This window comes from Leptosomus discolor, chromosome 11 (genome assembly GCF_034619465.1).
Source record: "Leptosomus discolor isolate bLepDis1 chromosome 11, bLepDis1.hap2, whole genome shotgun sequence".
NCBI lineage: Eukaryota > Metazoa > Chordata > Aves > Leptosomiformes > Leptosomidae > Leptosomus > Leptosomus discolor.
This window is the reverse complement of record NC_141401.1, coordinates 16,131,501-16,158,207: the sequence shown is the minus strand read 5'-3', so window position 1 is coordinate 16,158,207 and position 26,707 is coordinate 16,131,501. Positions and strand designations below refer to the sequence as shown.

Here is a 26,707-nt window from a genome sequence, read left to right as displayed (position 1 = left end):
CAGTGGAATAGCTGCAGCTGCTTACCCATAGAGATAATGCAATTACCGCCATGTGGATCCAGCTGATGTTTGGTTCCAAAGTGCTCCAAAATGAATGATCTTGGCAGCTTTTGGGGGATGGAAATCTGCATGTAGCCAAGGGTGGATTTACCCTCCACCCCCTGCCTTGTACTGAATTGATCATGAAGAAGATGTGTGCTGGATGCCCTATGCTGGAAGGAGATATAGGAGATCTTCTTGGACATCACATCTTTGATTTCTACATTGTTAGCAGCTGAGAACTGCTGGTGCTGTGCAGTATTTCTGTTCTGTTGATGGGCAGGAGAAACAACCATGAAAGCCTCCCTGGGATGTGCAGAGCCGACCCGCACACTGTGGACACCTTGTCAGGAGGCTCTGGATTTGCACCGGCACCTCCATCCATCCTCTCTGGCTACCCCTCCTTCCCTTGATCAAATTCTGGCTGAGTGTGAAATTAAACTTGCAAGTTGCAGCCCTTTTCTCTGCCTTTCTGTATTTTTTGTCATTATTATGCACATTTTTATGCATATACCTTGGGTACTGCAGGGTTTCAGGAAGGAAAATTAGCCAAAAATAATCATTTGTAATGGAGAACATCTACTATTTAAAATCCTCCCTGGAAGCCCTTTCATTGTAATTACGAGCAGACTTGCAAGCAGCATGGACTTTAATTTTTAGCTAGTCTTGATGTTGAAAAAGTCTGCGTTTGTTTCCAAGCTCCTTAGTTTTTACCTTTTTTTTTTTTTTTTGGCGTGTGTGTTTCTGTTTAACACTAAGAAAGCTCCTGGTGCTCAGATGCTCTCTTTATATCTTCAAAGACTAACAGGAGCGGAGTTGCACTTGCAGTTAAGATATCAAAGCCATGCTGTTGCTTTTATCATGTGAACTGTTGAGAGGAGGGACAAAGGGATGAAGCTGTGATGGTGTGAAGCTCTGCCCTGGGCAGTGCCAGGAGTTTGTCTTTTTTTTTTTTTTTTTTTTCTTGTGAGTTCTTGTGAAACCCTTGGGTTCCACTTGTGGTTTTGGGTTGCTGAGCTTTGCTGGAAGTGCCCATGGACCTATTGCTCGAGAGAGAGGGAATCAGCTCATGCAGAAGGTCCCGGCAACCCACCCCTGTCTCCCTGCTGCAGCATTGGAGGCTGATGGCTAGATCTTCTCCATCAGCCTCCCAAAAGGGATGGAAACAATGTGCCAACAGGGTTGACATGGCTCATGTCTGGTCTGCAGGAGCTCCTCAGCTGGAGCCAGCACAGGCTGGGATCATGCAGCTGCTCTGCACATCCAGCACTACCCACGCCAGGCTGGGCATGGAAAGAGAAATCCTCTTGATTTGCAGGGCACATCTGCGAACCGAGCACAGGGCTCCCGATTTAGTTGCAGGCTTTTGAAGTATATTGGCTTTGTCCTTTCTCGTTCTTCCTGCTGTCACCCATGGTGCCTGGGTCAAGGCGTGCAGCCTTATTACCAGCTCTGTCACTGCAAAATCCTTCCTTGCCTGCAAGGGGGGGGGAAATCAAATGGTTTTAAATATAGCATGTTTTGGGTTATTTTTATTTGTCTTTTAATTTTAAGCTCTCCAGGTTGGTTTGTTCAAGCTTTCCTCTGTAATCAAAATGGTGAGGAGCTTCCTTTGCTCTGGAGCAATGAAAGACCCAAACCTCCCACACAGTCACCTGGCTCCAAGGCACAGACTGTAGCTGCCGGAGCCTTGGGGACATGGCAAGACTGGCTAGTGTCAAGGGGCCCCCCATGAAAAACAGGTTAAAACCAAGAACCTGCTTCCTTTGGGGAAACATCTGGTGTGTGTGCGCTGCTGAAAAATTGCCCTTGCAAAGAGCCTGGCTCCCTCCCAGTGTCCTGCTCTTCCTCCTCCTCCTCTTCCTTTCCTGCTGTGCTCCCTTCCCTGGTCTCAGTCCTGATGCATCCCCCTGTGCGTGTTGGGGAGTGGTGCTGGGTGCCTGCCTGCCCGAGGCTCTATAAAAGGAGACATTGTGTATGGGAGCGTGGGAGGAAGCTCAGTGCTGCATCCCTGCCCTGGCCAAAAGCGACCCGATGGGTTGTGGGAGTGATGGCAGCATCCCCCCCCCGAGGCCAGCTGGGCTGCACCTCCAGAAAAGCCAGCTCCAAAAGGCGGCAAGATGGGTTTTCCAAAGCAACTGCGGTCGCTTTGGGGGGTTGATGCAGAGGAGAGGCTGCCTCAAGGCCAAGGCCTCATGCATGTGAGGGCTCGATGGGGGACCATCATGGGTGTCGCAGCACTGTGGCTCACAATTATTTGGGTGTCCCCCTCCAGCCCCCCTCAGATTTTTCCACCGAGCATGGCATGGAGTTGCTCGTGCCTCTGGACAGCTGGTGTGAGTAAATCATTAGCCAGGTTTTTCCCTGGGAAGTGGCCTACGTCTGTGCAGGGAAAACCAGCTGCCTTTTGTCCTCCCAGGAGGAAGACGGCTCAGCCCTCCTGCCTCACCATGGCCTGCCTCCATGCACCCCAGTCCCCTGAATTTGAGGGCTCCAAAGTCCCAGCTCTGTGCACTGCAACACCCCCTGGCTTGGTGTGCCCTGATTCCCTGGCTCCATGCAGCCAGTCCCCTGGCTTGGTGCTCCCCAACTCCATGCACCCCAATCCCCTGGCTCAGTGCTGCCCAAGCCCAATGCACCCCAATCCCTAGACTCCTGGCACCCCAGCTGTGTGCACCCCAATACTCCAGACTCTGTGCACCCCGATCCCCCAGCCCCGTGCTCCCCAATCCCGCCGGCCCCGGCGCGGCCCCTCCTCCTCCGCCTCCTCCCCCGCCTCCGCCGGCGGCGGGACCCCGGCAGGAAGCGGCCGCAGCCATTCAGGGCCGGGGCCGCCGCCCCGCGACGTGCCCGCCCGTGGCGGAGCGCGCGCTCCCGCCCGTCCTCCCGCGCCGCCTTCCCGGTAAGTGACCGCGCCCGGCCCGGCCCGGCGGGGAGCGGGGCCCCAGGGCTCTCGGTTTGGGGGAGCGGGGCCGCGCCGCAGCGCCCGGCGGGAGGAGCCGCCGCTGCCGTTTCCCCTCCCGCGGGAGGGGGCTCGGAGATGCGGGCGTTGTTCCGGGAGGGCGGAATGAATGAGGGGCGGCGGGGAGCACCCGGGGACGGGGAGGGGGGACTCGAGGAGTCCCGGCGGGTGTTGGGGGTCTCGGGGGGCAGGCGGTATCCCCACCGGTTCCCGTGCGGGTGCAGGGAAGGCCGCATCCCCGGGTGCTTGTGAATCCGTCCGGTTCGAAATGCCGTGTTTAACGTACAGAGCTAAAGCCCACCCCACGCTTGGGACAGAGCCCCCGAGCTCCGAGAGGAAGCGGTTGCTCCCCTTTCCCCCGGGGTGAGCAGAAGGATAGCCCATCCCTTCCCTTCCACTGCCAGGTACCGCCCCCCCGATCCCCGCCTGGGATTTGGGGGTTGCACCCCATCTTTCCAGCCCTCCTTTGCAGGCCATGCCCCTGCTTCCTCCCCCAGGGCCCTGCCTTGCAAGCGGGGAGTTTCTGCTGCGCGCCAAAAAGTTGAGTGGGGACTAAAATTAGCCTAGAGCAGAGCCTGGCTCTTCCCTGGCCCAAAGCCTGAGTAGGAGAGGAGCAAAGTGGAGGGCTCTGCCCAGGCACCCACAAAAGCTGTGACCGACCTGGACCGGTGGGTGAGGACTTCTTCTCCCTGGACCAGCAGATGTTTTCTGTACACCTCCAGCCACCTCAGGGTGATAAATTGGCAGCTGAGAATCTGGGTATTGTAAAAATCAGCATTTTAGCTGCGTGATAGTAAATATTAAATGGGGAATGGGTGATATATGGTCCCTGGGGTGCAAGAGGGGGGTTAATTATTCCTTGGGTTTCTGGAGGGCTTGCTGTGCATGAGGGCATCCCTTTTCCAAGGGATGTGTTCGTGGGGTTTGTTATATCCTAACTTGTGACAAAAGCTCAGGTCTGGGGCAGAGTCCATCCTTCGGCCGCAGCTCACACCACAGGGATGGGGAAACTGAGTCATGGAAAGGCAAGAGACCCACTGGAAGACTCCTGACTACAGAAGGAGGATTGGGGACATGGGTTCCCCTTCCTGTGCCACCTCTGAGATGGTCTGGCAGGACTCTTAGGTCATGAAACCTATAAAATATGATTTATTTTGGCATCACTAGGAGAAGGAAAGAGCTCCAAGGGTGAGCATGAGGGAGATGAGTCACGTTTTCTCCTGCCTGGGCAGCTGAGTGATGCCACGTCACCCTCTCCCACCGCGGCTCCCTCCTTTCTGGGCTGCTTGGGGTTTGGCATGGGGCTGGCTCCGGGCTTGGCCACTTAGGAAAAGGCGAGAGTCAGGGATATGGTTTAAGAGGAAAAAGTTGGATAATTTGTTTCCCCCAAAGGATCCTCGTGCTTGGGAGGGAAGGAGGGGGGATGCTCCCCCCACCTCAGTTTCCCTGTGGGAGTTGAGCAGAGCTTTGGGGCTGCCGTTTCCCCAGTTAAGGGGGGTTTAAGGAAGGAAGGTTGTTCCCACTGTACTCTGGGAAACGGGTGCCGCGACACTGATTTATTGCAAATACAGCTATTGTGCCGAAAACCGTCGGTGCTAAAGGCTCTGGGCGGAGCAGCGGGGCTCTGGGATGTGCGGGAACAGGGGTGGGACATGGCAGCGGTGACGCTGCCTGCGATATCTGGGGCTGATTTATGCTACGAGGGAGAAGCACAGATCACGAGAGGCCTGGTGAGCTCTTGGCACGGCTGGGGAGGGATGCTGGGGAAGCCAGCCACGGTAGCCAGCGGTGCTGGGCAGCTTGCCCTCGCCCCTCCCCACGTCCAGCTCCGAGATGCTCTGGTTTTATTCCCCATTGTTCAGGGCAACCTCATGCCGGAGGCTTTCCTACTGCAAGCAGGAATGAACCTCGCAGCCCTCAAGGTGCTGGTGGAGCCGGGAATCTGCAAATCCCCTGTGTTTGGGTTTTAGCCATTTTGGACACCAAAAGCGAGTTGCCTCCTCTTGGAGGATGGGAATGTAACAGCCCAATGCTGCGGGGAGAAGCTGGGAAAGAGAGAAACAAAAGGGAAGGAGAAGTAGTGAGAAGAGGAAGAGGCTCATGTGGCTTCCCTGGGGCACTGGCCAGCAGCTCCGGCACAAGAGCTGCCTCCGGGTCCGTCACATCCTGCATCGGTCCTTCGGCCAGTGCCAGGCTGGAGGCAGACCCCCTCATGTGTTTTATGGCGGGGTGGGTGTTCTGGTTGCTGCCTGGCAGCTGGCGTGGGATCCTGATGCCTGGGGGATGCCTCTGTCTCCTGCCCTCTCCTGCTCTCTGCCTCTGGTTCCCAGCACCATCTTAGTGTTTTCTTCCATTTTTCCCCAGCTCAGGGCACTTGCTGTGAGAGAGAAGACTCCCCGTGAGAAGGACACCTGGGGCCGTGCTTGCTTCTGCTTTCTTACCCAGGCTTTGCTCGTGCCGAGGATGCTCTGCCTGCTGCTTGCCCTGGGAGCGCTGGTGCTCAGCCTGGCAGGTGAGCGGGGCTGGGGGGTTTTGGGATTGGCGTGGTCTGAGTGTCGCCACCTTAAAGGAGACGTCCTGACTGCCACGTTTATCCCAACAAAGCTACCTGTTACCTGTGGTTCCTGGTGGCAGTGCCCACAAGGTGTTTCTTCTGGTTTCACGGTCCTCCAGCTGCCCAGGACATCACCCCGTGTGTGTGATGGCTTCTGGTGCACGCAGGCCCCCCCTGTAGCAGGCGACACCAACTCCCATGTGCTACAGCTGAATGGCGAAGCCATGGAAGGACTAAATCCTGAAGGTTTCTGACTTACCTGGGTCTGTCCCTCTGCACTGCAGCTCCTGGCCCCCCAGGTTGCAGCACCTCAACCTGGGAGAGACATCAGGACTGAATTCTTTCAGGGTGCTCAGCAGCCACCAGTGGTTCCGGCCAGGCTGGGTAATGTTCCTAAAACCCGCTGGCATTTATTATTAGCCGGAGTGAGACGTGACCCTCTCTTGTCTGCCAAGAGCAGGCAGGCTGCCCGAGCACTCTTCTCCTGCCTGTCTGCCTGTCTGCGGCCCCTGGCAGATCTCCTCCAGCCCAGCTCCTTCCCGGAGCTCCTCACCCTCTGCGCTCCGGCTCTTGCTTCAAATTTCCTGTCTTGTTGCTGCCCTCCCCTGGGAGGTAGTTGCTGCAGGCAACAGCTTTGCTGTGTTCTGCAACCATGTTGACGTCAGAATATAAAGCGAATCCTTGGTCCGAGGCGAGATTTTTTTCCCCCTTTCCTCCCCCTTTTGGGGTTGGGGGGAATTGATGAATGAACTGCTGCTGATGCCCTGGGTCTGCTTTGGGGGCGTTGCTGCCCACTGCTGATGGGCACTCCAGGGCCAGCACCGAGTGTGGAGCGTCCGGCAGCCCTGGCGTGGTTGGCATTGCTTCCTGACGCAGTGGCAGGGCTGGTGTCCCGCTGTGCTTGGCGATGTCATTGGCTTCATGCTGTGGCACTGGGATGAGGTTGGCATCTTGCCGTGGCACGCCGGTTGGCATCGTGCTGGAGCACTGATGCCATCTAGCGCCTGCCAGCCTGGCCACAGCACTGCCTGGAGCTGGCTTGTCTTGGTGACACGGGGCTGTGTCCCCACTACTGTCACTTACTGACCTCCTCTCCCTGTGGGGAGAAACCAGATTGCGTGTCCTGCAACCTGGTTTGGGTACAGGTTTGGACGCCTGTGGCCACAGCTGGCAGCTGAAGGCAGTGGTGCACCAGGTTTGGTGCTGGGTGTGGGACTGTCTCCCTGCTGGAAGATAGGTCCTGGGGAGGGTCCTGAGATGCCATCTTCCCATGGGTCCCTTCAATGGGCATCCCTAGATTTGCTTAGGTGGTATCCAGATGGAGAATTAAGGAGGCGCTTCTGTAGGGTCTCACCACCACAAGCTTTTGCCCTTGACACACTCCCGCAGGTGCCACAGACATCAAGGTCCCAGATGAGCCCGTGGTGGCTCTTTTCGGCCAAGACGCCACCCTGCGCTGTTTCTTCTCCCCTGAGGCCAACTTCAGCCTCAACAACCTGAGCCTCATCTGGCAGCTGACGGACACCAAGTGCTTCATCTGGCTGGTCTTATTGGCTGGAAGAGTCTGTCCTGGAGCTTGCCCTATCTCATTGGGTTGCTCCAGATCCCGATCCTTTGTTCTTGTCCATTGTGTCATGCTGGCTGTCCTCTCCCTTGCAGCTCCCTACTCCAAGACCAGTATGACCAGGAGCCCAACAAGGACTTGAAGCCAGGAGATCTGGCAGCCGTGACTTGCCATGCTTCCCGTGGCTACCCTGAGGCCAATGTCCTCTGGCAGGACAGCCAGGGCAGCAACATCACAGAAAATGTCACTATGTCCCAGGTGGCCAATGAGGAAGGTCTCTTTGACGTGCACAGTGTCCTCCAGGTACTGGTGGAGCCCAGCAGCACCTACTCCTGCCTGGTGCGAAACCCAGTGCTGCAGCAGGAGATCCAAGCTTCTGTCACTATCACGAGTGAGCCAGTGAGGGCCAGAATTGGGGGAAAGAAGGGATGGGCTCTGTCTGAAGAAGGTAACCATGGTAGCACTGGAATCCCTACTGTGGTCCAAAGCCACCCCATATCTCTGCTCTACCACTGTCTTCATAGACCTAGAAGAGGACTTGAGGCTGTGCTGTCGTCCCCTGTCACTCCACACCAGTGTCCCAGCTAGAACCAGCATCCTTAGTTCTTAACCTCTAGCTTTGCTAGTTGCCCCATCACAGTCTAAACCACCCCAGCAAGCCAGTACAGGGCATGGTAGTTGTCTTCTGCTTAGCACACGGCCATGGGACGCTCTTGACTTGGGGTTCTCCATCCCAGCTGCAACAATCCTGCTTCAGAGATGCAGGCTGGAGGAGTTCATCAAGCACGTTCAGCCTCACCGCCTTGCCTTGGGCTCCTCCCGCTGCCTTCCTGGAGCTCTTTCTAACCTTGTGTGCTCCCCAGTAGCATGAATTAGTGTTTAATTAGCCTTGGTTAGGCACTTGCTGGGTTGGGAAAGTGGTCCCTGGTGGAGCATAAACTTTCTGGCTGGATGCACCAAAGTCTCGCAGGAAAACTCATGTGGGTGCTGCTGGTTGGGGAATGAAGCGCTGATGATGCCCTAGGTCTGCTTTGGGGGACATTGCTCACTGCCAGTGGACACCCCAGGCCCATCTCTGAGCATGTAGGGTCTGGCAGCCCTGGCATGGTTGGCATTGCTTCTTGACACAGTGGTGGGGTTGGTGTCCTGCTTTGGCATCATGCTGTGGCACTGGGATGAGGTTGGCATGCTGTGGCATGCTGGTTGGCATCATGCTGGAGCACTGATGCCATCTAGTGCCTGCCAGCCTGGCCACAGCACTGCCTGGGGCTGTCTTGTCCTGGGGACACAGGGCTGTGTCCCCACTGCTGTCACTTACTGACCTACTCTCCCTGTGGGGAGAAACCAGGCTGTGTGTCCCAGGGGGGTGCAGATTTGGGTGCCCGTGGCTGCAGCAGCTGGAAGCTGAAGGTGGTGGCACCCCAGGTTTGGTGCTGGGTGTGGGACTGTCTCCCTGCCGACAGGATGGGCTTGCCTGGGGGTCGGTGCAGAGGAGGGTCCTGAGGTGCCACCATCTCTCAATCTGCTTAGATGTTATCCAGATGGAGAATTAAGGAGGCGCTTCTGTAGGGTCTCACCACCACATGTTTTTGCCCTCACCACCCTCCCGCAGGTGCCATGGAGATCACGGTCCCAGATGAGCCTGTGGTGGCTCTTTTCGGCCGAGATGCCACCCTGCACTGCTCCTTCTCCCCTGAAGTCAACTTCAGCCTCAACGACCTGAGCCTCATCTGGCAGCTGACGGACACCAAGCGCTTGGTCCACAGCTTCTCTGGTGGTCAGGACCAACTGGCAGATCAGGGTGGGGGCTACGCCAACCGTACGGCCCTTTTCTACGACCAGCTGGCTCAGGGCAACGTCTCGCTGCTCCTCCGACGTGTGGAGATCTCAGATGAGGGCAGCTTCACCTGCTTTGTTCGGGTCCGGGACTACAACAGTGCAGCTGTGACGTTGCAGGTGGCAGGTGAGAGATGGAGAGTTAGGGTCTCCCTACGTGTCTCCCCAAAAACAAGGGTTGTCCATCATGCTTTGCTCCTCAGTGGAACCTCTTTGTCTCTCCACGTGTGCCGTGGTCACCCCATGAAGTCAGGTCTCTGTTAGAGACCAATCAGATGCATCTCCCCAGAATACTGCTGGTGAGGGGTGCGGTCCCTTCCCTGCTGTGATGGAGAGATTCTTGATTGAGAGGCCATCTGGAAGCATGGTTGTAAATGATCCAAAGCTGGGGAGGCTTCATCTGGCTGGTCCTATCAGCTGGAAGAGTCTGTCCTGGGGCTTGCTCTATCTCATTGAGTTGCTCCAGATCCTGATCCTTTGGTCTTGTCCATCGTGTCATGCTGGCTGTCCTCTCCCTTGCAGCTCCCTACTCCAAGCCCAGTATGAACCTGGAGCCCAACAAGGACTTGAAGCCAGGAGATCTGGCAGCCGTGACTTGCCATGCTTCCCGTGGCTACCCTGAGGCCAATGTCCTCTGGCAGGACAGCCAGGGCAGCAACATCACAGAAAATGTCACTACGTCCCAGGTGGCCAATGAGGAAGGTCTCTTTGATGTGCACAGTGTCCTCCAGGTACTGGTGGAGCCCAGCAGCACCTACTCCTGCCTGGTGCGAAACCCAGTGCTGCAGCAGGAGACCCAAGCTTCTGTCACCATCACAGGTGAGCCAGTGGGGGCCAAACTTGGGTGAAGGAACCATAGAATCATGGAATGGTTTGGGTTGGAAGGGACCCTTAAAGGTCATCTAGTCCAACCCCTCTGCAGTGAGCAGGGTCATCTTCTACAAGATCAGGTTGCTCAGAGCCCTGTCCAACTTGACCTTGAATGTTTCCAGGGATGGGGCTTCTACCACCTCTCTGGGCAGCCTGTGGCAGTGTTTCACCACCTTCATTGTAAAAAATTTCTTGTATCTAGCCTAAATCTACCTGCAAAGGAAGGGATGGGCTCTATCTAAAGAAGGTAGTTGTGGTAGCACTGGGATCCCTACTGTGGCCCCGAGCCACCCTGGGGGTTCCTACCCTGTATCTCTGCCCTACCTCTCTCCCCATGGACCTAGAAGAGTGACCTGAGGCTGTGCTGTCCTCCCCTGTCACCCCACGCCAGTGTCCCAGCTAGAACCAGCATCCTTAGTTCTTAACCTCTAGCTTTGCTAGTTGCCCCATCTCAGTCTGAACTACCCCAGTAAGCCAGCACAGGGCATGGTAGTTGTCTTCTGCTTAGCACACAGCCATGGGACGCTCTTGACTTGGGGTTCTCCATCCCAGCTGCAACAATCCTGCTTCAGAGATGCAGGCTGGAGGAGTTCATCAAGCACGTTCAGCCTCACCGCCTTGCCCTGGGCTCCTCCCGCTGCCTTCCTGGAGCTCTTTCTAACCTTGTGTGCTCCCCAGTAGCATGAATTAGTGTTTAATTAGCCTTGGTTAGGCACTTGCTGGGTTGGGAAAGTGGTCCCTGGTGGAGAATAAGCTTTCTGGCTGGATGCACCCAACTCTTGCAGGAAAGCTTGTGCGGATGCTGCTGGTTGGGGATAGAGAGGTGGCTTTTGCATGTGCTCTCAAGTGCCTGAGGAAATGATCGGCCTTGGGGTGACGCCTGTGGAGGGCAGGGTTTGAGGCAAGACTATTTGAAGAAGGAGCAATGTTATGGGGCAAAAAATTGGCTCCTGGAGGTATTCCACAAGCCAGGCCATCCCAGACCCTGGGGAAGGTGTCCCCATCCTTCCCGGCCCCATGGTATGATATGAGAGGGGAAAGGGAGTGGTTGCAGCATCATCATCTAATGCTGCTTTTGAGCTTCTTAGCAAGGGAAGGGTCAGCCTGCTGTTTGAATTTATTAGTGCAATTATTTGAAGGTTAACGATGTATTTTAGGGAGTTACTTAACCTGCTGCTTCCCTGGCTGGATCCAGACCTGCTGGGGGAGGCCATAATTAAAGGCACTGGTGGTTTTACTTCCAAAGCCGCCCTTTGTGCCACCAACTCCCTCCATGGGGACATGCCTCTTCCACCACAGGGTCCTGGGTGCCAGGCACGTGTACCCCTGTTCAGGCAGCAATGCTCACCGTGGTGGTATATCTCTTTCCTCCCCCTGCAAGGCCAACACCTCGCCTTCCCCGCCGTGGCTCTCTGGGTGACGGTGGGCCTCGCCATCTGCGTCGTGGGGCTGCTTGCTGTCCTGGCGTATGTGTGCCAGAAGAAAATCCGCCAGAGCTGTGAGGAAGAGGAGGAAAATGCAGGTAATGTGGCAGGTACCCCCTGCTAAAAAGGGACTGGATTTGGTGGGTGATGGAGGCTGATGGGTGGATGGAGGGTGATGTATGGGGGGAGATGGGTCAAATTTTCACTGGCATGGGTTTGCCTTGGTGGTGGCATCTTTTAAAGGATGAGGGGATGCTTGGAGCTGCTGGGGTTGGCAGGCAGCAGCAGATCCATGCCGGAGAGCCCGTGCTGGCTGCCTGCACTGCTCCAAGCATTTCTTTCAAACATACCCCTGATTGTCCTGCCACCCAGCGTGTCCCCTCCTTTCTCCTTCCTGCTCCAAGCATCCTCCACATGTCTGGTTACCCACAACTGGGCGTGTGTGGAGCACCTCCTCCGAGAAGGTGCTCTAGCATTTGCTAGCATGGAAATGCTAAGCACTTTGACATGCGGAAATAGCATGAGAGAGACGCTCTGTGCCCTTGTTTTCTGCATCCTTCTGCTTGGTTTCTTTTTTTTTTTCCATTATGGAGAGCTGTTTGCACAAAAAGGGGGGCTTTGTTGCTTTAAAAAAGCTGCTGTGCTCCAAAAATGGCTGCAGAAGCAGCTTTGCTGGCGTTCCCCATTTGTTTTCTCTCACTGCCTCTCGAGGCATTCGCTCTGCCAAAGCCTTTCCCTGCCAGCATCATGCTGCAGGGCTGGGACCTGCAGCCTCCCTCCCCGGGGGCTCCTGCTTCATTCCTCTCTCTCCTGTGGAGGATGTCCGTGCCAGTGCCACCACAATGTCTGGCTGTCAGGTGTCCCCAGAGGTGGGCACCGAGAGGGTTTTCCCTTGGCAGATCCCAGGAGATCATCTGCAGTATATATTAAAAAATACTTTTTTTTTACCCCCCCTCTGTAACAGAGTATTTTCTCCTCGGCCAGGGGATTTGCAGTGCTGTGATGCTCAGCCGTGGCCCCGGGCCAGCTGACTTCAGTCCTTTAGCATCAGGACACGGCCTGCGATGTTCTGCACCGATGGCCGCACACCCTTAGCAATGACCTTTTGCTGTGGCTCTTGGTCATCCTAAAACCAGACAGGAACCCTGCCCGTGAGCCTGGCAGCCACCGGTGGCAGGAACAGCGATTTTTGCTGGTCTTTCTGGCTGGGAACAGCATCGTAGCAGGTCTTACCTGTGGGGTGCAAAGCTCCCAGGCTCCAAGACAGGGTGGCAGCCTGGGTGGGTCCCGCAGGAGGGAGAAGGGGATGCTTATCCCTTGGTGCCGATGGGGTGTCCCGGAGGTGTTGGGGGATCTGTGGTCTCCCTGCTAAGCCCCTCGCTGAGCGCCGCTCCAGATGGCGGCTGTGCTATAAATAGGAAGGCAAGCGGCTGTGCTGTGTCGCCTGGAGCCGTGGCTTTTTCTGCTTTGCTTGCAGAGGATGTGCCACCCTGGCACAGCCTTGTGCTGGGGGAAATCCCCCTGCAGCACGCTGGGGGGGGGTGCTGCCTGCAGGTGGGTACCAGTTACCTGCCCGCTGAGCATCACCAGCGGCTCGGCAGTCGCTGGTCCCGAGCAGACCCTGGGATCTGCGGTGGCACCGAGCCACCGGGGACGGCGGCGATCCAAGGGGCGCCCGCCAAACCCGGCGGCCCGGGGAGGTGGGGTTCAGGGTGGGTGCTGGGGTGGAGTCCAGCAGATGCTTCATGCGCTCTGGCTTGCTCTTTTGCAGGGACGGAAGAGCAGGATGAGGAGGGGGAAGAACCCAAGACAGGTGGGTGCAGGATGCTTGCTTATTATGTATGTGAGTGCATTATAGTGTGTGCTCATGCCACTGTCCCCTACACAAGCAAACACCCTGGTGTGCTTTGCACCCTCCGTTGGTGCTCAGCACCCTTGTGCTTGCCTGCTCTTTGTCTGCTCAGGCTGGCAGCTCCCCGATAGGCCACTCTCTCTCTTAATAGAATAGCACTCGTGGTGCTCTGCTGTCATCCAACGGGTTAATTATATGCCCAGCGATTGCCTTTATCTGCTGGTGCAGGAGCAGGCCCACTTGGAATGCTGGCTCCTTCGCTGCCGGGGAGGTTTAGGGACTGGGGCTTAGTTTGCGATGGAAATGAGTGGATGCAGTTATTGGGGTGGGTTCCCCAAAATGGGGCTCTTAGCTGTTTCCTCCAGGGAGGCATTCCCTTGCAAGCCCCCCCATCCCGCACAGTGGGGACTGACCGTGTGCTGCTTTGCTTTTTGCAGCTCTGCAGCTGCTGAAGAGCGCGGAGAGCAAAGACGGTGAGTGCATTTGCCAGGCAATGGCGTAGGACCATGAGCTGGCTCCTGATGAACGTTTCTTCCTAAGCACACTTGAGATGATGCTCAGATCTAAGTGTAAAGCATCTATGGCCTCTCAATCATCTATCATTGGGTTTTGTTTGGGTTTTTTCCTCCATTTTTTTCAATTTTTTTCATTTTTTTCACCAGTTTTCAATCAAATTTTTCCACATCAATTATTTCCTAGCACCCATTTCCACTCCAATTTGGGCTGCGCTTGCTCTGGCTGCTGCTTGTATCTCTCAGCAGTGATGGAGCAATGCGGCTGGTGGCTTCGACATGGTGTTTCTTCTCTTATCCTTCCTTTTCTTGGACACCTTGGGGTTGAGAAGAGCCTCCTGCCACCAACCCACATCATTGCGAGGAATTTGGGTCTTTTTTTGAGTGTTGCCATCGGTTTGCTAAGAGGGGGGAATTGCTGTGGTTGGTCCTCACCTTGCAGAGAGGGAGGCATGAACTTCATCCCTCCCCATGCAGAATTCCCCAGCAGCAGCCTGGTGCTGAATTTCTGGTGGAAATTAATGAAAATTGGGGGTCCCAGCTCCTGTTTCTGCCTTTCAGTATCTTCTCCCAACCTCCCGGCTCGGTGCTGCCAGCAGCCCGTCACCCAGCCCAGCCCAGCGATGGGCTCCAGGATTTTCCATGCCTCGTCAGCCCCGCTCCTCCCCGACTCATCCTCCTCCCAAGATCTCAATCTTTTAATTTATTTCCTTTCTTATTAAAGGCAGAAGCTTGGCCTCTGCTGCTGGTGAATCACTGCTAATTTAACCCTCCCTTCTTTTTTTAACAGCCCTGTTTTTTCTCTAATGCCATTTCCCCCCCACACCCCAGTAGGTTTATGAAAGCCTTTTCTCTCTTCCCCTTCACACCTTCAGTGAAGCATCAACCAACTCTGCTTTTCCTCCTTTTTTTTTTTTTTTTTGCCTCCTCCCTGCCCTTATCTCCCCCTCGCAAGCTGCCGCAGACAGCGCTCCGCTTCCCAGCCCTTGGCTTTTCATCCCCGATGCAGCCTGTTTGCTTAACCCCACATGCGAGACATCTCCTGCTTGCTCCTCGACCCCTTTTTGGGCAGAAATGAAGCTTGAATAATAACATCTCCCAGGATTTGCTGGCTGTGGAGCAGTTTCTAGCCAGGATGATGGATGGAGGGATAAAAAACCACCTACGTGTGGCTGGTCATGTTTGCCTGAGCCTGGCGTCAGCCCTGGGAGTGGGGATCCCAGTTTTCCAGGGCAAGGAGAGCCCAGAGCTGCTGGCAACCAGATTAACTCATTAATTCGGACCTGTGAATTATTATTCTATTTTAGTGTCTTTGACAGTTTTTATTTAGTCTTTTTTTTTCCTTCCCAGATAACGAGCAAGAAATTGATTGACGGGAGCTGGGACACCCCCAAGCAGCGCCCTGTGCCCTGGACCAGCCGAGATGTCCCCAGTGAGGCCAAGCTCCAGGTCGCCTGGGGAGGGCACAGACCTACTGCTGGGGCCTGTCACCCTCCTCCCTCCCCTGCCACGTCTTCGGGGTGCCCTGGGGCTGGAGAGAGGTTGTGTCTCTTTATCCCCAGCGAGCCCTGAAGACCGGTGCATCCTTCGTGGGGACGGTGTGCAGGGGGTAGAGGGTCTTTCCTGTCCGTCCGCACGTGAGGCTGAGAGCAACTGGGGTTGACTTTTCCCCCCAGCACCCTCTGTGCCTGCTCCTGCATGGCTACAGCTGAGCCAGCTGCCTTCCAGGTGCCTTCCAGGGCAAATTTCGGTGCCCTTTGCAAGCCCAGAGGCCTCCAGAGGGGTGATGGGCTCAGCAAGTTCCCTGGGTGTGACCGATGGAGCCCCGGAGGCTCTGGGAAGATGGATAGGACCTGTGGGACCCCCAGGCACGGGGGACAGAGCTGGTGCTTTCAGCCCCAGTGGATGCACCATCCCAGGGATGTATGGGGACGATTATTTTTTCACGTTGCACCACTGTGCTTCCCGCTGGACTTTTATTTTTGCCTTAAATGCAAAATCCCATTGGGGTGGTTATCCCCTGCCTTGATTTAACCTGGGGGATTTTTTTGGGGAGTGGGGGGTGTGTCAAAAGGCAGGGCTTGGGGGGGACCTGCTGGCCAGGTGTTGCCCTCTTGTCCTCCCTGTGGTGACAAAGCCGATGCTTTGGGGGCTAAAGCACTGGTGAGGACGAACCTGGCGGGTACGTGGGGTCAAGCCCTCGTGTTTCACGTGGGATCAGGGATCTTTGTCCCTATGCGTGTGCTGGGGGTCCTCCCTCTGCTGCTGGGTACCTGCAGGGTGCATGGGGGCACCCAAGCTGCCAGGGGGAACAGGCATGTCCCTGGTCCCGCTCTAGTGGGTGGAGAAGTCCCCACGGTGCCCCTCGATGGCTCTTTTGCTGGTTTTTGTCATTATTTAAAATCCAGACTCTGAAGGGGATTTTTGTGCCTTGACAAATAAATTCGGGGGTTGTTTTGGACAATGCTTTCCAGGTTTTGGTGTGGTGTCCGGGATGCAGCTTTGGCCACAAATAGTTTAAATATTGAAATTCTCAGAGCAAAACCTTTATGTCCCCCTCTCAGCCGAGCCCCATCTGTTCCTTGGTCCCCTGCTGCCACCGTGGCACTTTGCACCGTGCCGCCCTCATCTGTCACCCAGCGCGGGAAAAAAACTGCTCCAGCGCTGGAGAGACGCCTTCCCTCATCCCTCCTCTTTGTTTTAATACCTCGAGCAGCAGAATGAAGAGCAGGATCCTGAAGGGACGTTGTCATCTGTCTGAGATCGCTCCGACATTCTGGCTGGTTAATCCCAGCGATGGGCTGCGAGCGGGGTCTGAGGGGGGCCAGTGGGAAAGGGACCTTCCTAAATCACCCACGGAGGATTATTTTTAGCTGTCCTTCCCCGGGCATGAAGCCAGGCTCTGCATTTCAATAGAAAAATATTTCTAAAAGTCAGACAAGGGAAAGCATGCTGGTATCAAACTCGGATTAGGAAGTGGATGGATGGTGATTTCATTTAGGGGTTTTGATCTACGGCCTGAATTAAGCACCGGCGCAATTTTTAATGAGGTGCCAGGAGGTACCATTAATATTATTTAGCACCCAGACGCTGAGCTGGTGGAATGAAGCCATTAACCACCTCCAGCTCCTTGGTGGGCAGCAGGATGAGTTGTCCCCACATCCAGAACACCTTTAAAGGTCCTGAGAAGATGTCAGCATCCCTGGGGATGTCTCCTCCAGCTGGGAACTTTCTGGGACATTTCTTTGGGCAGATTTGAGGTTTTCTTGGCAAAGTGCAGGCTGGCCCATGCAAGGAAAGGAGATCTTGAGAGTGGCAAGGGAGAAATACTGCTTAGGTGGCTCAGACTGATGAGCTGTTCCTCACTGTGAGCTTCTGCTTGGGGCTGAGCTGCTCCCTGCTGGCACCAGGAGGATGCTTTGGCATGGGATAGAGCACCCCAGGAGGAACTTCGTTGTCCCTCTTGTCCCCCAGAGTGCCATCCTGCTGATGGATCTTTTTGGGGGAGGAAACTAGCCATCCTCTTCGAGGTCTCCTTATGGGTGCTATGGATGAGACCTGGGCAGGGACGAGGCTGGTCAGCCACAATGCTGCGGTCCTGCGGGGTTTTTCCATTCCCCAAAAACCCCAACATCCTTCTGCACCTGCTCCCAGATAACGGTGAACCTGACAGCCAGGAAGGCGGGATTTAACAGGGTTGCAGAGTGCAAAGGACCCAGCAGTGAGAGCTGGCAGCAGCTCAGCTGCCGGGGCTCACTTGTGTTTGCTGTCATCCCGCCTGGGAGCAGGCAAGGCTGCGAGTTCATCCAAACCCCCTCCATGGGTAAAAAACAACAAAAAAATCGCATTTGGCAGGTTATTTCAGAAAGCACCGGGGCGAGTCTCTCCCCAGTGCTGATCGATAACGGCTTGATTCTCTCCATCAATAATAAATAAAGGGCTCCTGCTTCTTCTATTGACCTAATTCCGGAGGGAGGGGAGGATAGAGATGCTGAGCCTTGTTGCTGCCTCCCCCCGAGGACTGCGTGGGCTGGATGGTGGGAGGGGAGGGGTTGAGATGGTGGGAGGGGAGGGGTTGAGATGGTGGGAGGGGAGGGGTTGAGATGAGGGGAGGGGATGAGATGGGACGACGCCTGCAGTGCTGGGGCAGCATTGCTGCCTGTTCCTGTTGTCCCCTTATCCTGCCCCGGTTCATGGATGGGGCCATGTCCCTGCAGGCAGCAGGGATGCTCTGAAAACCCTTCTAGGTAGGTTGGACCCAAGAGCTGCCCAGCACCCATGGGTGCCCCTGCCCTGCAGTGGGGGTCAGTGTTGTTTTCCAGAGATGAAGGATTTGCAAGAAGCACCATTTTCTGTATGGGCTGTTTCTGTGGGGTGATGTGCCTTTCATCAGGATGAGCAGGATCCGGCTCCTACACTGCCCCCAAATACCCAATTCTTGGCCTCAAAATTGCCGGGCCAGACCCAAATTCAGATGAAAATTCAGCTCAGAGCAAAATGTCTGAACTGCTTTTTGATTTTAAGGCCATTGCAAATGTAATATCTGACTTTCCTGGGGAAAGCAGAGTCCAGAAACAGCCCTGGAGCTGGATCTTCCTGCCACACAGCTGATGAAGGCGAGGATCAGAGCCCCGAAGCCAGGGCTGTGAGCCTTAGGGGGGAGCTTGTCTTAGGGAGAGGAAATTTTAAAATCACTTTCTACCTCTGCTTGTAGCTTTTTCTGGGAAGCAACAGCCAAAAAAGATTTTAATTGGTCTGAAAATCCAGGATTCATTGTGAGCAACTAGTTTTTCATTTATTTCCCTTTGTTTCCTCCCAGTGCAACAACTGGGATGGCGAAACTACCCATCTCTGTGCCAGCTCTGCTTGGGGAATTTGCTTTCCATGGGCAAGTCAGAGCCAATGTGAAGCACTGGCACCCTCAAAAGCTGCTTTTTAGCAACAAAAGGCCATGAAAAACTCTCCACTTGTGTCATCGATGCTGGTACTCAAATCCTTTTGATGGGGGATGAAGAGTGCCATGGTATTCCCAAGGGAACTGTGTAGAGTTGGCACTTTCAGAGCCAGTTTCTCCCTCTCAGGACCCATTTTTTGGAGCCAAGCAGGTTATTCCCTGCAGCCGCAACGCATCTGGTCCCACTGTCAGAGTTAATGGAAGGGTTGAGAGACATTTTAATTACAGATTTGGCTATCCTGCATGATTTATCTCGGGTAACTCAAGCAATTTATCCATCAGCAGTTATAAGGGATCTGAAGCAGAAAGAAAGCACGGGGAGTATTTATCGTGGTGACTCAGAAGTCGTTTAAGAGAGATTTGAAACGAAACAGTGATGTTGCTTAAAAAACCCCTACCTGGCATGAAGAAGTTGTCTCCAGACAGGAAAATTAATGAGTGATATCATTTTCAAACTCCAATTCCCCTCTTTTCCTGCACTAGCCGAGCAGGGTTCATTTCTCTGGGATGTGCAGCTGAAGGTGGTGTGGGGAAAAGGGAACTGGGGTGACGTTTCAGTGTCGTTTTATGATCGGGTGGCATTTCAATGTCATTTTACGATCATTACTCATGGTGGGTGAGACCAATCCCCAGCAATGCTCTTGCAAGCGGGATCTGAGCTGGCGAGCTGCAGGCTCGGTGATAGCATCATTTTCTCGGGGATCGGCAAAGAGAGGTTCGTTTTGCTTAATGAGCCTTAGAGAAGCATGTGATGTTTCAGGTAAGGAGATGTTGCTTAAACAGTGCCAGAGAGGTATTCAGTTCCCCAATTAATACAGTATTTTAACACTCCAGTGAAAAAGCACCCTGGCAAATAAATGTATGCCCTTGGATGAGCCATCTAGACGAAAATGTGCTGACAGTGCAGTTCTTTTCCATGGCCGACAGAAATGATTTTTCTCATCTCAGGTGGTGAAGTTGTGTATAAAAATGGAAAATTTGAAAAGAGCCCCCACCCCTCCAAAGGGAGGACATGATATTGCTTCCTACAGCATGGATCAAAGACTTCCACCATGGGACTCATCCTGCTCAACTGAAGGCTTTCCAAGGAGCATGAATGGGGCATACCCAACTGTTGGCCTTCCCCTTCTAGCAGGGGCTCAGTAAAGACCCTGAGCTCCTGTTAGCCCAGGGAAGGACAGACCACTGTGGCAAAAAGGAGATGGCTCCCCATGTCCTTCATTCCCAGAGGAAACCTATAGTCAGAGGACTTTGCAGTCGGAAAGGGCTATTCCTTCAGAGCTATTAAATATAGATTACAGTGATGGATGCAGCATTCGCTGCAGCACGAGAGCTGGAAGGTGGTAGATTTTTTTTGGTGGTGGTGGTGGTGATTTTTTTTTTTTCTGCCTGTTGATCTCTTTTGCACCCAAACGAGAGCGAAAGCTGTTCCTCACCCAACAGGTTCAGGCTTTTAAGGCCAGTGAATCTCCCATTTCCATCTCATCCCAGATGCCTGAATTTATTTCACGTCATCCCACTCCCAGTCCTTCGACCTGCAGCCTTTGGCTTGAGCTATTGCAAGGTGTGAGAAACCCATCTTTGTGCAGAGAAACTTTAGGCTGTGTTAGTGTGAGACACGGGGCTTGGCCTGTACATGGCTCCTTGTTTTCTAAATGAGCTGCCTGTCTCTCTCTGGAACAGGAGGAAAGCTGTGTGGGGTGCAGGCACCTATCCATGTAGACCTGGTTCCTCACAGAGATAGTTTGCAGGAGGTTGGGTGAATCATCCCCTGGACCTTCAGTGCCATGTCCTGCTGCCGGGCTGGGTGATGGGGCAGCATAAGCATCACCTCCCATCCTCCTGGATGCCTTTGGCTGCAGGAACCCCCCCCGGCAAACCCAGCTTGCAGGGTAAAAGACACTAATCTAGCACAGGGATGAGCTGAGTTTGGAAATGACCCACTGCTTGCTGAATTAATAAAGAGAGCTTGAGCTGGCGAAGAGGTTTTTCTTGTTGTATCATTTATTCATCACTCATAAAAATATCAGGGGGAAGGCTAGGACATGGAGATCATGCCAGAAAAGGTTGGCGCGAGCGTGTGTGTGTGGCATTATTCATGCTTCAGAGAGACAACAGCCACTGCCTAATGCATGGGCTAGCAAGGGAAGGGGATCCCACCAGGAATTTGGGTGCACCACTGTGGTCTTGGTGGGAGCTTTGCTCATCCAGCTCATCGCTGTGGTCTTCCCTACAAGCAATCAGTGCAGATAACTCCACCCCAAACCATCCCACAAATGCTAGCAGACCAGGAGGAAGATGCTTCAGCCAGTAAACCCCATTTCCCTGGGCACCCATGTAAGGCACCATTAGAAACGCATCATTAATACAACCACTCAGGCTAAAGAAACGCTCCTGGCTTGTTCAGCTGCATGATTGAAGAGCGGGTGTGCACAGGGCATCACCCCCATGTCAAGGGGACCCTGCTTACCAGGCTCTGCTACTGCAGCAGGCAGCTTTAAGTGACCCCCAACCTCTTCACCCAGCTCCATGATGTAGAGCCATTAGTCATCGTACTGTACACAAGCAGCTGTGCCAATTAGGAAAATTAACACATGAGGGCCAATTAATCTCTTGATTATGCCTGCCATTCACTTATCAGCTGCTATTATGGGAAGATCAGCTTTTGTACCTCTGCTTTCTATGCAAATAAGCTGGTTACGATGCCTTCATTACTCGATATACAATTACCCAGTGCAGATACCCATGAAATCCAGCACGGACAGATTGCTGACACACACATGCCGGAGTCCAGATGGATTTTGCAGTTAAAGTCCTCTCAATTTCTGAGTGTGCCACCTTGTATTGTGCTCCAGGACCTGGGTTTTGGGGAACTGCTGATGCTGATGATGGCAGGGAGACAGAGGACAAATGCTTGTGGGAGTCTGGCCAAGTCCTTGCCATGTTGGTGGCCGAAATTGGCTCAATTTCATATAGCGAGAAGCACATGGGCCGAGGTACAAGGGACAAAAGCAGAGGGCTTGTGGTCAGTTGTCCACTGAGGTGGCAGTGGCTGATGCCACTGCAAACAGGCAAGACAGAGGGACATGGGACAAACTGCTCTGGGGCAATTCCCAGGTGCATATTCAGGGAAATCACCCTCCACTCCCCGAGAGGGAGGGATGGTTCCAGCTGTGTCCCATTGCCCTGAGCTGCTCCTTGCTGGGTGGGGGCCTGCCTGCAGCCCCCAGGTGTGCTCCATCTGGGCTGGGGCTGCTGGGAGTGCTGGTATAAAAGGCTCCTGAGCAGCCTTTTCTCTATGAGCTGGTTTTGCTGGGGTCAGGATGGGGTCTGGGGGTAGCCTGGGTGTTGCTCTCTTCTGCTGGATGCTGGCTGAAGCAGCATCTTACAGCCCCTGGGGTTTCCCTCAAAGGGACTCAGGGGTCTTGAGGATCCGAGGGGACTCCTCTTGGAGCCACCCCCGTGTGCCTTCCTTCTCCCAGCCCTCTCCCTGGGCATGGGTGGATGTCTCCCAGCTGCAGGCTGCTGCCCCGCTGCACCCTGTGACTGTGCAGTGCCAGGAGGCACAAGTGGTGGTCACGGTGCACAGGGACCTCTTTGGCACAGGGCGCCTGGTCAAGGCTGCGGACCTGACCCTGGGCTCGGCTGCCTGCCTGCCTGTGGCCCAGAGTGCTGCTGAGACCATAGTGACCTTTGTGGCTGGGCTGCATGAGTGTGGCAGCACTCTCCAGGTGAGGTGGGATGCTGGGGTGAGGGGCTGCTCCATCCTTGGTAATGCTGGGTAGGGAATAGACCTTCTCTGGGCTTTGACCAGTGCTGGGTGTGTAAATGGGAATTACTGTGGACAGCTTAACTGCTAAAGAGCGATGTGCTCTCATGCTGCCTGATGAATCTTGGCAAATGTCTTGGTCCTAGAAATGACCTGGTAGAGGTGATGTCAGGGTTTGGGGTGAGAAGGAGCTCATCTGGTTGCAGAAGCTCTCCAGTGAGGGGGTGATGTGACCATAGCAGAGCTGTTTTTTTTTGGAGTATGGGTACCATTCTCAAGCCCTGGATGAGGTGCACATTAAACAGCAAGCAAGGCTTGTAGTAGTTTTCTGACTTGGGCAGATGCGACTGGATGCATGAGTATATGGGAGAACTGGGGACAGCTTGAAACTGTGTGCATGTTGCTGGGGAATTAGGGGAAGGGGCTTGCTGGGAGTGTGCTGACCTCCTCAGCAGGAGAGGAGGAGGGCTGCCTGGAGCTGGCACACCCCAGTTCACCTGGGGAAGGGAGTTTGCAGACCTACTGTCCTGCAGCTCCTGCCCACCTGGGTAGTTGCTGGAGTACCAAATTCATCAAGACTGACCTCCCACAGGGCTGGCACCCTGTTGGGGTGCCAATACAAAGCTTCATGGCATTCTATATGCACTGGATTGGGAGTGTGGAGGACGGTCTCTGCCTTTGCAGCTGATGGGCCTGTGTGTCCTAGCACAGTCAGTGCTGGGTATCTGATGGAGCTGATCTTCTGGTTGACTAGTTTATTTTACTGGCTTATCAATTCTCCCAAATCTTCCTTCCAGATGACCCCAGACTCCTTAATCTACAGAACAAGTTTGTCTTACAAACCTACTCCTTCTGGCAACCTGGTTATCATAAGGACCAATGCGGCTGTGGTTCCTATTGAGTGTCACTATCCCAGGTGAGCAAATGGGGGCTGTCTTTCACCTATAGACCCGAGGTGATGATGGAATCTCAGTTAATGCATATATTTTCTCTTTAGGAAGAGTAATGTGAGCAGCAATGCCGTCCAGCCCACGTGGGCTCCCTTCTACTCCACCTTGTCAGCAGAGGAGAAATTGATGTTCTCACTGCGCCTCATGAATGGTGGGTGTGGACTTGGCAGCCCCTTTTCCCTCTGGTTCCTGCTCCTGACACCTCTTGGCCACATACTGAGAGTCCAGAGCTATAATCTGGGCTAAAAGCAAACCTTGCAGAAGTGACATGTGAGGTTCTTGCTCAGTTAAGAGGTCACATGTGCAAGGGAAGGTACTGTACTTTTCTCCAAATTGACCTGTAACCTTGAATCTACCTTCCAGATGACTGGAGCACTGAGAGACTCTCCAATGGCTTCCAGCTAGGGGAAAGCCTGCGCCTCCAGGCTGATGTTGCTTCTGGGGACCATGTACCTCTAAGGCTCTTTGTGGATGACTGTGTTGCTACTCTGAGTCCAGACAGGAACTCCTCTCCCCGATATGCCTTCATTGACCTCAGTGGGTAAGGGATGCAGAGCTCTGAGTGACGCTGCTCTAGCTGGCTGGGATGTCCCTGACTTCTGACCCTTGTCCAGGTGCTTGGTGGATGGGAGATCAGATGACACCACTTCAGTCTTCATCTCTCCAAGACCAAGGCAGGAAAGGCTGCAGTTCATGGTTGATGCATTCAAGTTTGCAGGAGACGACAGAAACTTGGTGAGATGTGGTGCCCACATCTCCACCCCCAGTGTGTTCAGAAGCTGTGCTATTCTATGTGAACAAATTTAACCTTGGATGTTGGTTTAATTTCCCTTTCAGATCTACATCACCTGCCACCTGAAGGTCTCCCCAGCTGACCAAGCCCCAAATTCACTGAACAAGGCTTGTTCCTTCAACAAAGCCAGCAGCCTGTGAGTAGCTGGTGTAGGCAGGGAGGGGACCAGCCTGGAGAAGAGGGCTTACAGGTAATTCTGTTTCAGTTGGGCTCCTGTGGAGGGTACTGGAGATATCTGCAGCTGCTGTGAGACTGGCAACTGTCCATTGTATGGAGGATACTCCCGGAGAATTAACCCTCTGGCCAGATGGCCAGGGAGGCGCTTGAAGAGAGACACCTCTTCCAGGCAAGGTAGGGCTGTGTTTCTGAAATGTGCCCCCAAGGCTGGTGACCCTCCAGGTTGGGATGGTCAAGATGCTGGAAGATCTTTAGCAAATGCATCTCGTCTTAAGGATAAACACAAGTCTTCTCCAGTGTCCTTGGGCAAGAAACTGTGTCTTTGTTTCCTTAAAGTTACTGGGAAGCTGCTCTTGCAGGGTCTAGCTTTTTGTAAGCCCTGAAGTCCAGGTTAAGTAGGAACTACCTCCCCTGTGAACTCACTCATGTCCATCTCTTCTTAGGTGGGTCTTCAAGGGCAGCAGAGGCTGAAGTCTCAGTTGGACCACTATTAATCCTTGATTCATCTGAGGGATTATGGAGCTCTTCAGGAGGTCTTGCACCAGCAGGGAAGACCCCACATGGTATGTGTTGTTTTGTTTGACCATGTCTTCAGATCTCAATTGAATGTGACTCCAGGTTGATTTAGTCATGAATCCCCCATGATTTCACACCTGGAAAGACTTTCTATTATAATCACCAAAACACAGTCTGGGGGACTTCTTTCCAAAGCTGCCTTTCATCCACTGACAGATGGTGGAAAGACATTAAATGTGTAGTGAGTGGCTCTTGTCTCTTCCAGGTGCTGCCGAAGGACTTCCTATGCTGGTCCAAGTTGCCATGCTCACAGCAGCCACCGTGGTGAGCTTAACTGCTCTTGGACTGTTTCTTGTGTGCAGAAAATGTAGCTGCCCTCCTGGAGTGTCACTGTAACTCTCCAACCCTAATAAAGAGAAATGCTTCTGTCCTCTCCTTGTGTCCTTAGTGGGGAGGAGGGTCATCAGTCAGCCTTAGCTCTGCTTTGCTCAGATGGGAGTTGGGGCTCTGCTCATGCACCATTCTCCAGGTAAGCCATCTCCCGGGGTGGCCACAAGCTCTTGGGAAGCCACCAAAGATCCAGTGGTGGGACTGAAGATGTAGAGAGCTGTTGTCACCTGAAAGCCTCTCCCAAATTATGGTACTTGAAGATGAAAGGTGCCTCTCTGCCGGAGGACCTCCCAGATGTCCAGTACTGCTGTGGAGGCTCCCAGTGTGTTGTATGCTTGGCATGCAGTGCTGTACCTGATGGTCAGGAATCCTAAATACTGGCTGCAGACAAGGTATGGCTCCTATTTTCAGGCAAATGAGGGAAGAACTGATGCTGCTACAGATGCTGAATGGATTAATGACTCTAGAAGTCCTGTTTGCTCTTCCTTAGCAGGGGGGATACTGGAGAATGTAATAACAGCAGCTCTGAGTCTTGTTGGTGTGTGTTGCTGCAGCCTGGGTGAGGAGGTGCTACCTCTTGAAGGACACAACAGCACCTCTAACTGGGATTTTTGCAGGTGCTGGATCTGAGTATGGTTTCTGCTGCTGGGAGAACTGGGAAAAACTTGGTGTTGGAGATGGACAAGGGCTGAAGATGAGTGGTGCTTCTGGTTGGTATGGCCTCAGCTGTACAGAGTAGATAGTACAGAGTACAGGAAGCAATGACTGGATGGGGAAGTGGAACTGGTGTTGCTGTAATCAAGAGAAAGGGGGTAAGTGAGGAAAGCTACTGCTTCACCCACTCTAAACAGATCTCTTAAATAAAAGAGGGGGAAGCCCTCAGTCAGTAGGTCTGCTCAGATTATCATCAATGCACCTTGAAGCAGCCTTGAGGACTCTGTCCCTGTGGTGCTGGAGGAGCTGTGCTACAGAGCACAGGAATCCACATCACACTTCAGTTGAGTCAATATGCACAAGATGGGTCTTAAAGCTATGTTAGATTGCTCTCCTTGCCGTGTGGCTTTCCCTCCTACACAGCATAGGCTTATCCTGACCTCTTGGCTTAGGCTGCTGAAGGCTTGAGATGTCTTCTGCCTGGTGGAATGTAAGCTGGTGTCTAGACTCCAATGTGGTAAGTTGAACACCAGTTGTGCTTCTTGGGAGCTTGAATAACATGAGTATTTCTCAAAAGTGGTTTACTTACCCTGGGCTGTGTGCCACCTGCAGCCATGTGCCTCAGGGAGCAGTGGTCACCTCCAGTCTAACCTGGAGGCTGCAGGGTTTTGTTATCCTGTAGCTGGAGGGCCATGTGCTTTGAGGTGCTACCTGATAGAAAGTTCATAGCTCCGCATCAGGTGAACAAATTGCCTTGTTTCATGTAGTGTGTGACCCTGTGCTTCTGGGTGCCCACAGCCATAGGGTCAGGTTCCTTGAAGCATGAATGTGCCTTGGCTGGTGCTGGTGACCCTTGTGTGTTTTATGGGGAGAATCCTGAAGCCTGTTGAC

General features: G+C 53.9%; 2 protein-coding genes across 2 annotated transcripts; both read left to right on the top strand.

The window, feature by feature from the left end:
* Positions 1-6,958: 6,958 nt before the first annotated feature.
* Positions 6,959-14,986, top strand: CD276 (CD276 molecule). Its single transcript, XM_009951943.2, is given in 8 exon segments — positions 6,959-7,238; positions 7,241-7,508; positions 8,712-9,082; positions 9,478-9,774; positions 11,207-11,347; positions 13,021-13,062; positions 13,539-13,574; positions 14,964-14,986. Coding segments are annotated over 8 exon segments (1,227 nt in total). The 5' UTR covers positions 6,959-7,189.
* Positions 14,987-21,890: 6,904 nt separating this feature from the next.
* Positions 21,891-25,168, top strand: LOC104347016 (zona pellucida sperm-binding protein 3). The gene is made up of 9 exons (XM_009951942.1): positions 21,891-22,298; positions 23,134-23,252; positions 23,334-23,437; positions 23,650-23,827; positions 23,901-24,021; positions 24,124-24,215; positions 24,285-24,430; positions 24,700-24,819; positions 25,038-25,168. The coding sequence occupies exons 1-9, from the start codon at positions 21,891-21,893 to the stop codon at positions 25,166-25,168; spliced, it is 1,419 nt and encodes a 472-aa protein (XP_009950244.1).
* Positions 25,169-26,707: the final 1,539 nt, after the last annotated feature.

Coding starts and splice junctions, on each gene's coding strand:
- LOC104347016 (XM_009951942.1), top strand. CDS start 21,891: ATGGGGTCTGGGGGTAGCCTGGGTGTTGCTCTCTTCTGCTGGATGCTG. Junction 23,828..23,900: donor GCCTTCATTGACCTCAGTGG/GTAAGGGATGCA, acceptor ACCCTTGTCCAG/GTGCTTGGTGGATGGGAGAT. Junction 24,022..24,123: donor CAGGAGACGACAGAAACTTG/GTGAGATGTGGT, acceptor TTTCCCTTTCAG/ATCTACATCACCTGCCACCT.